The 14242-nt window shown below is 35.7% G+C and overlaps 1 protein-coding gene across 5 annotated transcripts in view; it reads right to left on the bottom strand.

The window, feature by feature from the left end:
- The window catches only part of GSK3B (glycogen synthase kinase 3 beta), a 234089-nt gene that overhangs the window by 99045 nt on the left and 120802 nt on the right, over positions 1–14242 (bottom strand). For all 5 annotated transcript variants that reach the window (XM_021068185.1, XM_021068182.1, XM_021068187.1 and 2 more), the window contains 1 exon segment: positions 12413–12496. In XM_021068185.1, the coding sequence (XP_020923844.1) occupies positions 12413–12496 (84 nt within the window).

Genomic DNA, 14242 nt, shown 5'->3' with positions numbered 1-14242 from the left:
AATGAATAATGCAGAGGAATGAATAAGTGACTTGGAAGGTAAAATACTGGAAATTACCCAATCAGGACAGCAGACAGAAAACCAAATGGAAAAAAAAAAACAAAAAAAAAAAAACATGAAAGCAATATGAGACCTATGGGATAATATAAAGCAGGCCAATCCACACATAATAGGGATTCCAGAAGGAGAAGAAAAGGAAAAGGGGATTGAAAATTTATTTGAAGAAATTATGGCTGAAAACTTTCTAAATTTAAAGGAAACAGATATCAAGATACAAGCAGCACAGAGGGTCCCAAACAAGTTGAACCCAAACAGACCCACACCAAGACATATTATAATAAAAACGGCAAAAGTTAAAGATAAGGAAAGGATTCTAAAGGCAGCGAGAAAAAAAAAAACCAAAGAGTTAATTATGAAGGAACACCCAAAAGGCTATTAGTTGATTTCTCTACAGAAACACTACAGGACAGAAAAGAGTGGCAAGATATATTCAAAGTTCTTTGAAAAGGAAAAAAGTTGCAGCCTAGAATACTCTACCCAGCAAGAATATCATTTAAAATAGGAGAAATAAAGAATTTTTCCAACAAAAACTAAAAGAATACAGCAATACTAAACCCATTCTAAAAGAAATACTGAAACAGCTTCTCTAAATAGGAAAGAAGTAAAAAGACATGGGATGGAGGAAATCACAATTGGAAAGTAATCACTTAAACCAGTATACAGATCTAAAAGGAAAAAATAACTATTTGTAAAAGCGACAATAAACAGGGCACATCAAAGGGATAAACATGAAGATGTTTAAAAAGGACTTCAAAAACATAAAACATGAGCAAGGAAACTAAGTAAATCTACTCTTTTTTTCTAGAATGTGTTTGAGCCTATATAACCATCGGGCTAAAAGCAAGCAGATACAGGAAGGGGTTAACATACTTGAAAAAATAGGGCAACCACAAATCAAAACCAAACAATACATTCACAAAAACCAAAAAGAAGAGGACACAAGTGTAGAATAAAAGAAAATCATCCAAACAAAAAAATCAAGGAACAAAGGAGAAACATAGAATCAACTGGAAAAAAAGGTTTAAAATGGCAATAAATAGGTATTTATCAATAGTTACCCTTAATTTCAATGGACTGAATGCTCCCATCCAAAGACATAGAGTGGCAAAATAGATTAAGAACAAAACCCTACCATATGCTTCGTACAAGAGACTCACCTAAGGGCAAAGGACACATATAAATTGAAAGTGAGAGGATGGAAAAAGAAATTTCTATGTGAATGGAAAAGACAGGAAAGCAGGAGTTGCAATACAGACTTTAAAACAAAGACCACAAAGAAAGGCAATGAGGGGCACTATTTAATAATAAAAGGATCAATTCAAGAAGAGGATACTACTCTTGTCAATATATATGCCCCTAATATAGAAGCAGACAGAGTGTACTGTCTATGCATACAGACACAAAAAGCCAAATTATTATGCTGTTATGTTAGTACATAAAATATGTGCTCATAAATGCACACAGAAAATTTACCTCTATGAAAGGGATATGGGAATTAGGGTAAAGAAAATTCTACTCTTGTCTACCACCCTTTTGGGTTACTTTATTTTTTTTACAGTATTCATGTAATAATATTTTCATTTCACTAAAATAGTAAAATAACATGAAAACAAAGTAATGACTGATATTCAAAAGAAATTCCTAGATTCACATTTTCAAGATGATAGTATCGTACTGCTGTAACACTTATAACTTATGAGGAGATCTTGATAATTCATCTACCTTGAGAGTTTCACATACCTATATATTTGTTCTCTAGGTCACAGTCCAATAAAAACGTCAACATTTCACCAGTATAAGTTCATTCTAGATTATCAACGTACAACTTTAATAGAAATCAACAAAATTTTTTTTTTTTTTTTTTGTCTTTTTGCTATTTCTTGGGCCGCTCCCGCGGCATATGGAGGTTCCCAGGCTAGGGGTCGAATCGGAGCTGTAGCCACTGGCCTACACCAGAGCCACAGCAACGTGGGATCTGAGCCGCGTCTGCAACCTACACCACAGCTCACGGCAACGCCGGATCGTTAACCCACTGAGCAAGGGAAGGGACCGAACCTGCAACCTCATGGTTCCTAGTCAGATTCGTTAACCACTGCGCCACCACAGGAACTCCGAAATCAACAAAAATTTTAAAGAAGACAAAACTTGGCTTATTTAGGCAACCTCTTAATTTCAGTGAATAAAATTCCTTGCTATCAGTAATTTTCACACAGTAAGACAGGTGAAAGAGAGAAAAAAAAATCAAGGGGGGTTTATTTTGTAAACTTGGCCATGTATACACTTAACGATAACTTTGTAAAGCATTTCTATCTGTACATCATTTCTATAACTTGGGGTTTCATTTAATTAAAAACAATAACACAACAAAAAAATCCTATTCCTATAAGGAGGCTGACCTTGACCCAAACAATTATGAACCCACTTCTTCTTCCTCAACCTCACTTCACACTACTGTCCCCAAACTTCCATACTTCATACACCAGAAATTTCAAAATTCCTATATGTCCTCTATACAGACTATGCTTTTTTTTTTTAGCTTTTGTCTTTTCTAGGGCCGCACCCATGGCATATGGAGGTTCCCAGGCTAGGGGTCTAATTGGAGCTGTAGCCACTGGCCTACACCAGAGCCACAGCAACACGGGATCCGAGCCGCATCTGTGACCTACACCACAGCTCATGGCAACGCCGGATCCTTAACCCACTGAGCAAGGCCAGGAACCGAACCTGCAACCTCATGGCTCCTAGTTGGATTTGTTAACCACTGAGCCATGACGGGAACTCCCAGACTATGCTGTTTAATCTTCAACAAACCATTCAAACATCCTGTACTTCTACCCTGACACATACCTATTCTGTATTATGTTTCAAGAGAGCTCTCATCTGGCCTTCAAAACCCTGCATAAGCATCGCCTCTCCTATGCAATTCTTTGCTGATCCCTCTGGATAATTTATTACTTTCCTTCATACTATTTCTGTTCATAGTACAAATAATTGTCATTCCATGTGTCATTTTGCAGTATATTTTCCTTCTCATTTAGACAGATCTTATAATTTGTACAGTCTTTGTACCTAAAACAACACATAGTGTCGTTAAATTGAAATAAACTTTACAAATTAGAAGAGAACAGGTGGATGGAAAGAACACAGACTTTATAGCTGAAGGACCTACATTTGAAATTGGTTCCTGTGGTTACTAACTATACAACATTGGGCAAATTCTAATTTAATCACACAAGACTTTGATTTTCCCAATGTAAAGTAGCACAACAGTATTATCTATCTAGTACATTTATGATGGTTAAGTGAGAAAGATGCATTTAAAAAGCACTTTATAAATCATAAAAAATTTTAATTGCATTTCTGTTCATGATTTAAAACATTATGTAATTCTACAGTTAATCAAAAGAATAGCTCCTAAGAATGTGAATCAGATACACCTGTGGCACATGGAAGTTCCTGGGCAAAGGGTCGAATTGGTGCTTCAGCCTATGCCTATGCCACAGCCACGCCAGATCCAAACTGCATCTGTGACCTACACTGTAGCCTGTGGCAATGTCAGATCCTTAACCCACTGAGCAAGGCCAGGACCAGTCCTCACAGACATTATGTTGGGTTCTTAACATGCTGAGCTACAAAGGGAACTCCTATTTGATGTTTTAAAATATTTATTTGGTATATGTTTTATGAAGTATTGGTACAGTGGTAACAATAATTAGTGTTTGCTTAAAACTTTTTAAGCTGATGAGGTAAAAAGATATTTAAGACAATTTGCATATGCTCAATCTAAATTATTTTTTAACCTATCCCTCTACACTACAGTAGAGGCCTATTTTATTCACCATTTCTAACTAGCATAACAATCTCACTAAGCAGTCCACAAAGTGTAGAAAATAATAAGGAACAGCAGAGCAAGAAGGTCAGGTCTTGTCAGCAAAGCAAAATGGTAAAAGGATTAGCAAACAATCGTGTAAAGTATTTGGAAATTGCTCTAAGGGCACACATCAAATAGTAAGAACTACAAGAGTCTACTGCATTTTAGTCAGGACTTGCTCCTTTACCCTGCCATTTATCTTCATGTTTGGAAAGCTCTCTCCCCTCAGCTTCTAATCAGGGGCTATGATTTCACCACAGGAGGAACAAGCTGTGTCCCAAGTTGTAACACACTTTTCCCAGGTGGGCACAGCAAAGAGAACTGTGTCTCCCTTCCCCCACTCAGCTCCCCTTAGCAAGTCAGAGAAGTTCTACTTCAGGTAGAGTATTCTGTAGTCCTCTCAATTTGCTCATAGGGCAGAGCTACTACTCTGGGAAGGCCAAGTTGTGTAGGCCAGGTGCTGCCAAATGCCACTATCCCTCCTCCAGTGCTCTCTCATAAAATAGAGGTGTGGAGTTCACTGTGGCACAGAAGATTAAGGATCTGGTGTTGTCACTGCAGTGGCCAAGGTTGCTGCTGTGACATGGGTTTGATCCCTGGAAGGGAAATTCTACATGACACAGGTGCAGGAAAAAAAAAAAAAAAGTGTAAGTGTTAATCTAGGAAAAGTGAGTCCTCACCCAAGTTGAGGGGCATAACAGGGGTTCTGTCCAGAGGCAAAGGTAGGCTAAATATTCTGCTGAGAGAGACTATTTGCTACACAGTAGGAATTACTCTAGCCTATAGGCATTGCCTAAAAACAGTGGAGATCTTTGTGGAGACCAACTAGGAGGCTGCTAGTTCCATGACACAAACAAGGCAAGGCAAGGCACCAGAAGTTTAATAGAAAGGTGCAAGGAAAGAGGTAGCCAAGAAGAGCTCTACTTGGGATTACAGTCATCGTTGAAGGTCAATAAGGACAGGTGCTAGCTGGGCAGGATGCAGGACCAACCTGAAGCATTCCCAAGTTGCATAAAAATGCATCAACATATAGTAGAAGTATCACTGGTACAAGGGGCTTACAAAAAACCTCTAACAAAAGCCTTGACTAAACAATAAACTACTCTGACGCCTCAGAGCAACTCCTGGGAAGTAAAATCACATTCATTCTGGCAGTCCGGAAGACTTGAAACCCCAAGGCTATACCCTCTTAGGAGCAATCAGAGAGGAAATTCCAAACTACTAGTCCCTGGTTCAACATGTGGCAAATAAATATTAACTCCTAATCTACGACAATAGCATCCAAGCCACTCGTGCATTCAATGGTAAAGGATAAAACTATAACTAGCTAATGGGGCTTTAAGCACCGTCTTTGACCAATAAGCGACAGTTAAAAAAAGAAAGCTCTAATCAATAACCTTAACTTCTACCCTAAGATACTAGAAGAAAAAAAGAAAAAGCAAAATAAACCCACAGCAAGATGCAGGAAGGAAATGATGAAGACTACAACAGAAATTTAAAAATTAGAGAATAGAAAAGCAATTTTAAAAATTAATGAAACTGGAGTTCCCATTGTAGCTCAGCAGAAATAGTATCCACGAGTTCACAAGGTCGATCCCTGGCCTCACTCAGTGGGTCAAGGATCCGGCACTGCTGTGAACCGTGGTGTAGGTTGCAGATGCAGCTTGGATCTGTCATTGCTGTGGCTGTGGCACAGGCCAGCAGCTAAGGTTCTGATTTGACCCCTAGCCTGGGAACATCCATATGCCATGGGTGTAGCCCTAAAAAGAAAAAATGATGATGATGATGATAATATGTAATAATAATAATAATAATGAAACCAAATGTTGGTTCATTGGGGAAAAAAAAAAATTAACAAAACTGACAAGGCTTTAGTCAGACTGACCAAGAAACAAAAAAGAAGACTCAAATTATCAAAACCAGGAATAAAGAGCGAACATCACAGCTGACCTAACAGAAACAAAAATAATTTTGAGGAAAAAGTATGAATAACTTTATGCTGTTCAATAAATAAGATAACTTAGATGAAATGAACAAATCACCAAAATGGACAAAAGAAAAAATAGAAAATCAAAGTACACCTATTACAAGTAAAGTAACTGAACCAGTAATTTAAAATTTACCACAGAAAGTACCATGGTATAGATGGCTTCACTGGAGAAATCTATCAAACCTCCAAAGAAGAATCAATACCATTTCTTTATAAATTTCTTCAAAAAAAAAAAAAAAAGAAGAAAACACTTTCTAACTCATTTTATGAGGACAGTATTATCCTGAAACCTAAACCAAAGTCATCACAAGAAGGGGATGTGTGGGAGGTGAAAAGGAAGGAAGGAGAGAAGGAAGACAGACGACTAATTTATATTCCTTATGAATATAGATGTAAAAATTCTCTGAAAATATTATCCAGAAACACTAAAATTATATATCATGACCAAATGTGATTAGTTCCAGAAATGCAGGAAAGGTTTAGCATTCAAAAAAATTATACAAAACATCTTATTAATAAAAGACAAAAACTCTGACAGAGGAAAAGCATTTGACAAAATGCAACAACTTTTCATTACAAAAGTGATCAACAATGAGGAATAGAAAGGAACTTCCTCAACTTGATAATGACATCTACAAAAAACCCACCACTAAAATTATACTTAAAAATAAAAGACTAAATACTTTTTCTACCTAAAATTGGAACCAAGACAAGGATGTTTGTTTTCATTCTTCTCCACATTGTACTGGAGGTTCTAGCCAGGTCAATTGTAAGAAAAAGAAATAAAAGGCATCCAAGACACTATATTTTGATAAAAGAGTAAATTCATCAAGAAGATATAACTATTATATACATATATGCCATAAACAAAAGAGTCCCAAATAAATAAAGCAAATACTGATAGGTCTGAAGGAAGAAATACATTAATTCTACAATAGTTGGGAAACTTTAATATATTTCTTTCAATAATGGATAAGACATCCACACAGAAGAGCAATAAAAAAAATACAGGACTTCAACAACACTGTAAGCCAACTGGATCTAACAGATATATATCTGGCATTGATATGGCTTGGGTTTGATCCTTGGCCCAGGAACTTCCATATGCTGTGGGTGCAGCCATTAAAAACAAACAAACTAAAATTATATAAAGTAACTTCTCTAATCACAATGAAACAAAAGTAGAAATCAACCAAAAAAATGACAAATGTGTGGAAATGAAACAACACACTCTAAAAAACCAACAGGTCAAAGAGGAAATTAAACAACACACTCTTAAACAAGAAAATTTAGAAATACTCAAGAAATAAATGAAAACAAAAATAAAATACACCAAAACTTAGGTGAGGCAGTGAAGGCAGCACTCAGAAATCTACAGCTGTAAATGCCCACATTAACAAAGAAGATCTTGGCGTTCCTGTCGTGGCTCAGCAGAAAGGAATCTGACTAGCATCCATGAGAATGCAAGTTCAATCCCTGGCCTCGATCAGCGGGTTAAGGATCCAGTGTTGCCATGAGCTATGGTGTAGGTTGCAGACTGGGCTTGGATCTGATATTGCTGTGGCTGTGGTGTAGGCCAGTGGCTACAACTTCGATTAGACCCCTCGCCTGGGAACCTCCATATGCCAACGGGTATGGCCCTAAAAAGACAAAAAGATTAAAAAAAAAAAAAAAAAAAAAAAAGATTCAAGATGAAATTACAAAACCTCAACAAACCCATGTAACAAGTAGAGATTAAATCAGTAATTAAAAACTTTCCAAAAAGTACAGAACCAGATGGTTTCAATAGTAAATTCTAACAAACATTTAAATAAGTAACAACAATCCTCTCAAGCTCTTCCAAGAATAGGAAGAGGAAGGAGGAGGAGAAGAACAAGAACTATTTAAAAAAAAGTTAAGTGTTTAGATTAATGTCTGGCATATAAGCACCATGTAAGTTTGGGCTATTATTATTACTATTTACTATTACTGTCATATAGCAAAAAGCTATTTATTCTCTTCTAAAAGTTCTCCAGGAGTTCCTGCTGTGGCACTATGGGTTCAGAATCTGACTCCAGCAGTCTGGTCACTGTAGAGGTGAGGGTTCGATTCCTGGCCAGGCACAGTGGCTTAAAGGATCTGGCATTGCCTCAGCTGTGGCTCAGATTCAGTCCCTGCCTAGAAACTTCCATATGCCGGAGGTACAACCGTTAAAAAAAAGTTCCCCAAAGTAGACACTGTACAATCTCTTCCTTGTTCAACATTCATTACTAAGATACTTTTAAGTGTTACATTTCTAATACATTGCTGCTTCCAGGAAAATCTACATTCTACACTAAATGGTAGAGAAATACTATACAGACTCTGGAGACAGACTACCTAGAGCTGACTCCTAACTTTGCCACTCTGTAGCTATATGATTCTCACATAACTTAATTGTGACTGCCTCAGTTTCTTCTTCTATAAAATGGAGTAATGACAGTATACATACTCTTCACTGAGTTAGTATGATGTTAGCATGAAGGGAGTTGTAAAATACATGTAAAGGGCTTAGAGCAATGTCTGATGCACAGCAAGTAAAATATACATTTGCTGTTATTAAATAATCATTTGTAAAACATTTATGTGTTAATTATATGCCAGGTGCTATAAGTGCTTAATAAACATTATTACATTTTTTTCTTACAAAATCCCTACTGTACAGATGACAAAGAGAAAAGGGCTTACCAAGGTATGTATCTTGCCTATACTGCTATCAAGTGGCAGGGATGCAATGCACATCCAAATATTTCTGGATACAAAGCCAGAGATCTTTACTTTTCAGAATGGATTCACTCCTACCTTTTCCTCTCCAGGGCTAATGACAGAAAGACATAAGCAAGCACAGCATTCTTCTCCCTCATTCCAGAAGCAGTGGTACAATTTTCCCTTTCTAAACACCCTTCCACAGTTACTACTGATAGAAAAACTGGTATGAGGAAAAAAATCAATTTGCTATTCTTCCTGTTTAAACTCTCATACAAATAGGGGGAGTTTTATTTACTAACAAGGAAGACTGCCTCTATTAAGTAATCAATCTATGATGAACCACAAGTAAAAACATTTTTATATGTAAGGCTACTCAGAGAAATATTTCTCAAAGAAAACTATTAATTGATTTAAATAAAGTTTAAGGCTCCTATAAAGATAAAATATGGTTTACATATTAGGTCCTTCAAAGAGCTAGGGTTCTACAAAGGCAAGCTGCAACTCATGAAAGGCAAAATCAGCTCATCCTACATCCTAGCTTCAACTAGAGCAACTTTGTTTTTTATCTGTTCTATCTGTAGAATAGGAGTTCTTTGTAAAATTTCATTTGGGGGAAGGGGGTTTCTACTGCTAAATTTTGATACTGAAAAAATACTATTATATAGGATACTTGGAATTCACAAACGTATTATAAGCCTAGATTTTCAAAATGAAAAAAAAATTCCATTTCTCCCTGATCAAGAGGGATAATACTGTTCTCATAAAAAGAGTTAGGAAGTGTTTTCCTCTACTATTTTTTTTGAAAAAATTTGTAAAGAAATGGTGTTGGTTCTTCTTTGTAGGTTTGATAGATTTCTCTATTGAAGCCATCTATATACGACGACACTTTTTTGTGGTAAATTTTAAATTACTAATTCAGTTACTTTACTTGTAATAGATGAGAGGCATTTCAAACTACTGATTTGTTATTTCCTCCCCCTAAACTCTTCTAATATATGTACAGAGACAATACATAATGTTTATATTAGAAAAATGCCTACCTAATATAGGACTGCCACATTCAGAAAGAAATCATCTTTAAGGATTTATAAGACATTCAGATCATTTTCTAAACATCAGCCCTCAGTTTACTCTCAGTAATATACCTTGGAGAGTTAGACTGATAATAACAGACCTGTGCTCTCAATCCTAACACAGAATCCATCTTCTCACATGGGACGTATTAGTTTACTACTTAGTCTCTTGAGTGATATGTTAGTCCTGCCAGAACAATTCAGAAGCAAGAAAATGGAGGTGATGAGTAGGGCAAGAAGTTACCTTTTTGGTGGCTGGAAGATTATGAAAGTTTCTGAACCTATGTACTTCTACCAATCTTTAGGAAACCTTTTTTTGTTTTTTTTTTTTTTTTTTGACAAGGGAGCATCATTATTTTAGCAATATATCACAACTTTTCTTCCTTTTCTTTCTCTCTCTCTCTCATTCTTTCTGTTCTTTTAATGGAAAATTAAAGGGGGCCTTTTTCTCAATTTATAAAACAATACACTCAAGAGAAAGCTCTAAGATAAATGAAATACTAGACAGTATATTTCTGTTTTATAATAGACAGAGGTTCACTGCCCTTCTGGTTAACTTCCCTCAATGACTTCTCAATCACTCTTTATCCATAAGACCATTTAAGATAAACAAGCAGCTTTGAACAGCAGCAGGGAGGAAAATCATCCTCTGCGGTACATAGATTGGTTCACTGTCACTCCTTAGACAGGATTAAGTGAGAGTAAGGGCAGACCATGATGGCAGCTTCCACCAAACCAAAGCCAGGCAGGTGAGCCTACAGGTTGCCACTGCAAGTAGAACCTGCTATTTAAAAGGTTTGTTCTTCCCTTTCTGCTCTTTATTATTCAAGGAGTAAAATGAGTCAGTAACTGTAAAACACTAAAACAATGTCTGGAATATAGGGAAAGCTATATAAATTCAGTAAGCTAGAGAAGATGTTTAACAGGCTTTGTAAGGAGGCCTTCACAAACAAATCTACATGGAATTCAGTGGTTCATGGAACAAATAATTCTGACCTTTACTTTCCTCCCTGGGGTATTATAATGTCTAGCATCTAATAACAAAAAGCCACAGGGATGCAAAATTCCATTATAAGAGTGCTGTGAACATAACAGATGCTCCATAATTTTATCTGAGAAAGGACAGGAAAAAGTAAAGACATATCAAAAGAGATAAGATCAAAGACATAATAGGCAGTTTGCTCTTTAAAAAAAGGTAGCATGAACCCAAGTAATGGGCCTGAGAAACAAAAGAGCTCAAATACTTATGAGAGTTTACAGTCCCTAAAACAAGTAGAGGCATCATTTAAACAAACAAACAAAAAGGGCACCTAACAAATAAGAGTCACTAAAGAGCCAATTGCTACTTGCAATTGTTAAAACATTAGTTCTCCCCCCAAACCAATTATATATCTGTATATCAAAATTCTGGCTTCATACATACTTTTCCATATTACAGGTTCTGTTATGAAAAAAGAATTTCTTTTTCTTTCTTTCTTCTACTTTTTTTTTTGCGGCATATGGAAGTTCCCAGCCTATGGGTATCAGATCAGAGCTGTAGCTGCCAACCTATGCCATAACCACGGCAGGATCTGAGGTGTATCTGTGACCTACACCACAGCTCATGGCAACAGCTGATACTTAACCCACCGAGCAAGGCCAGGGATTGAACGTGCATCCTCATGGATACTAGTTGGCTTCATCACTGCTGAGCCACAACAGGAACTCCATGAAAAAATAATTCTAAGGAAATAATCTAAATAAAATTTAATAGAAAATGCTTCAACAGTGGGACCCTGGGAAATATGCGAAGTAAAAAGAACTTGGTTAGGAATCAAGATGACTAAGGACTTTAGGATAGTATATATATGGTATGTGAGGTCCAAATTATCAAATGAACTTATCCAAAGTGACATTTATTTGGTCAAAAAAGATAAAGTATTTATTACTTGCCCCCCCCTTACCCTAAACCAGTGAAAGAAGAACATAAAAAAAAAAAAGACTGAATCTGGGGAGAAGGGACAGTGAATAGATAGAAAGAAAAAAGACCATGGTAAAACAGAAGAAACTGCTTTTCTATGCTTGCAACTCCAGTGAGTACAAAGACATTAGTTATTATATCTTCTAAAGAGAAAAACCAAGGAGTTTGGGGCAGGGGGGTAAGGGGGATTCAAGACATGAAATCTTAAAATATCCTTTACTTTTACAGAATTAAATGTGATCATAAATAGTTATCACTTAAGAGAAGCTGGGTAATATTATCTTTTCCAACATTTTCCCTCACCAAGAGTAAGTTTTGTAAGTCTCATTCTGAACCTACCAAAATCCTCCTGCTTCCCTTTCCCCCTTAACAAAATGACATCATTTCCTCCCTCCAACAAACAGGTGAACTATCATGGGGCTCCAGAAGCACATATGAAACATAAAAGTTTTAATATATACACAAATTTGCTTTAGAACTGAAGACAAGTGTTTAAAATAGAAGAAAATTCTCAAAAAATTAATTCCCTCTATCATTTCATTAACATTTTCTTCTTGACATAACTAATGATATTCAATAATCATATCTTGAGGTCAGAATCATTAGGGCATGTGTTTTGAAATTCTTCCATTCAATCAGCAAAACTGTTTGGGGGGGGCGGCAAAAGGACTATTTCTAGGAGAATAACAAGTCTATTACAATATTCAGTACACACTTTCTACAAGACCTACCTTTTCACCACTTGAGTAGAAGAAATAACGCAATCGGACTATGTTACAGTGATCTAGCTTTCTCATGATTTGGAGCTCTCGGTTCTGAAAAGGAAACAAATGAAAATACTTTTTAAAGGATAACTGCTAATTCATCATATTAACTAAGATGCTTCAGAAGTAACATTAAGCACTACAAAGAGCAGGCTATAATATATGATACCAAAAAGTATCATCTGCAGACCAGTGCTAAACCATAAGCTATTTGTTATTGGTCTATGAACTATTTATTACTGCTCTACAATAAGATACACACAGAAATTGAGAATAAGTATTTAGAATCTTTTACTGCAATCTGACAGAACAACTATATTGATGAATTTTATAATTAAAAGTAAGGCCTACATTTTATCTTTTCTTAAATTTCACTTTTCTCATAATTCATTTTATAAAAATGTCAATCTTCAATGAATTGGAAATTTTTAAAACTGGTATTTCACTACAAATAGCTTGAGAAGCACTGGTCTACAGTATGTAAGAGATAACTGAAATGAGCTATTATTATTGCAATTTTTTGCAATCACAGTAAAAATCAAATTTCTCACCAAACAAATGAATTTGGGTGCAAAGAAAACTCACAAACCCTATTGTTTTCCAAGATACAGTGAAAAAATCGGAGAGTTAGCCCCATTATAAAGGCTCAATTGTTAAGTTTCAGAGTTAAAATATGATATACTAGAAACTGTATAGTCTTGATAAATTTATATATTACACAAATAATTTTCCCTCTGTGGAGTTTCATGATTATGCTTTAAGAAAATAGAACATTAAATAATATGACTTCCTAACACTACAAATTTTGCAGTAATAAATTTGAGGCGTACATATATATTAAGAAGACAAATTCCAACAACAACGTTGGCTGTCAGAAATCCAGTTAATAAAGTCCCAATTATACAACAAAGAGAAAGAATAGCTGCTAAGTGCACAGAAAAGACAAAATTTCAGTTAAAATGATGATTTAGAAGAGCTACAAACATAAAAGTATATACCTGGTAATTTGGAAAGGAAATTCTGTTATGGTTAGAAAACAAGGCCAAAAAAAAAAAGCGGGATGGGTGGTATACAGCAGATGAAGAGCATAATGAGCAGAACTGTCCTAGAGCAGAATGGGCTCCAGCTCTTGGAAAAGGTAGCAGAAATAAGCAAATCGTCTTTATCCTCTAGAAACTTCCAAGAGACTCTGATGGGTCTAACGTCCTCTGAAAGGAAATAGGAAACTCAAAATGACTTTCCTTTTGTCCCTTTAAACTGACTGTGAGAGCTGGGCTTATGTACACAGTGATATTTAAAATCCTTTTATAAAACATTAATCTTTCATTCCACTACTTGGTATAAAATGTTTATAGCTGAAGCAACAGAAACTCAAGACAGTTTATCTCTGGTTTTGACTATTACAAAGAAGGGCATAGAAAACTTTCAAATTTCAAAATTGTATATCTATTTCCATTCCATACTGAAGCAATTATCTGAAGTCTGTCTATACTATGCCAATTCACATCCAGGTAGCTAGTTTTGTTGAAGAACTGCTAGTAAGCTAAGACTCACTCCTCTCAAATACTAAGACTGTCTTTTAGCATAGCCAACTACGTTAAAATAAGCTATTTTTCCAGACTCATTAACTAAGATAACAGAGAACTATTAAATTCCTGGTTGTGTTAGATTATGCATATGATCTTTTATCAAAAAGAATGCATAACTTAAGTACATGGACCTAAATATTCATCTACCCTTACTTTCTGTTCATATTCTATTATTTATGAAAGGAGGCTTAAATTTTCTCATTTTAAA

This window comes from Sus scrofa, chromosome 13 (genome assembly GCF_000003025.6).
Source record: "Sus scrofa isolate TJ Tabasco breed Duroc chromosome 13, Sscrofa11.1, whole genome shotgun sequence".
In the NCBI taxonomy this organism is placed as follows: domain Eukaryota; kingdom Metazoa; phylum Chordata; class Mammalia; order Artiodactyla; family Suidae; genus Sus; species Sus scrofa.
This window is presented reverse-complemented; position numbering and strand designations above follow the sequence as displayed.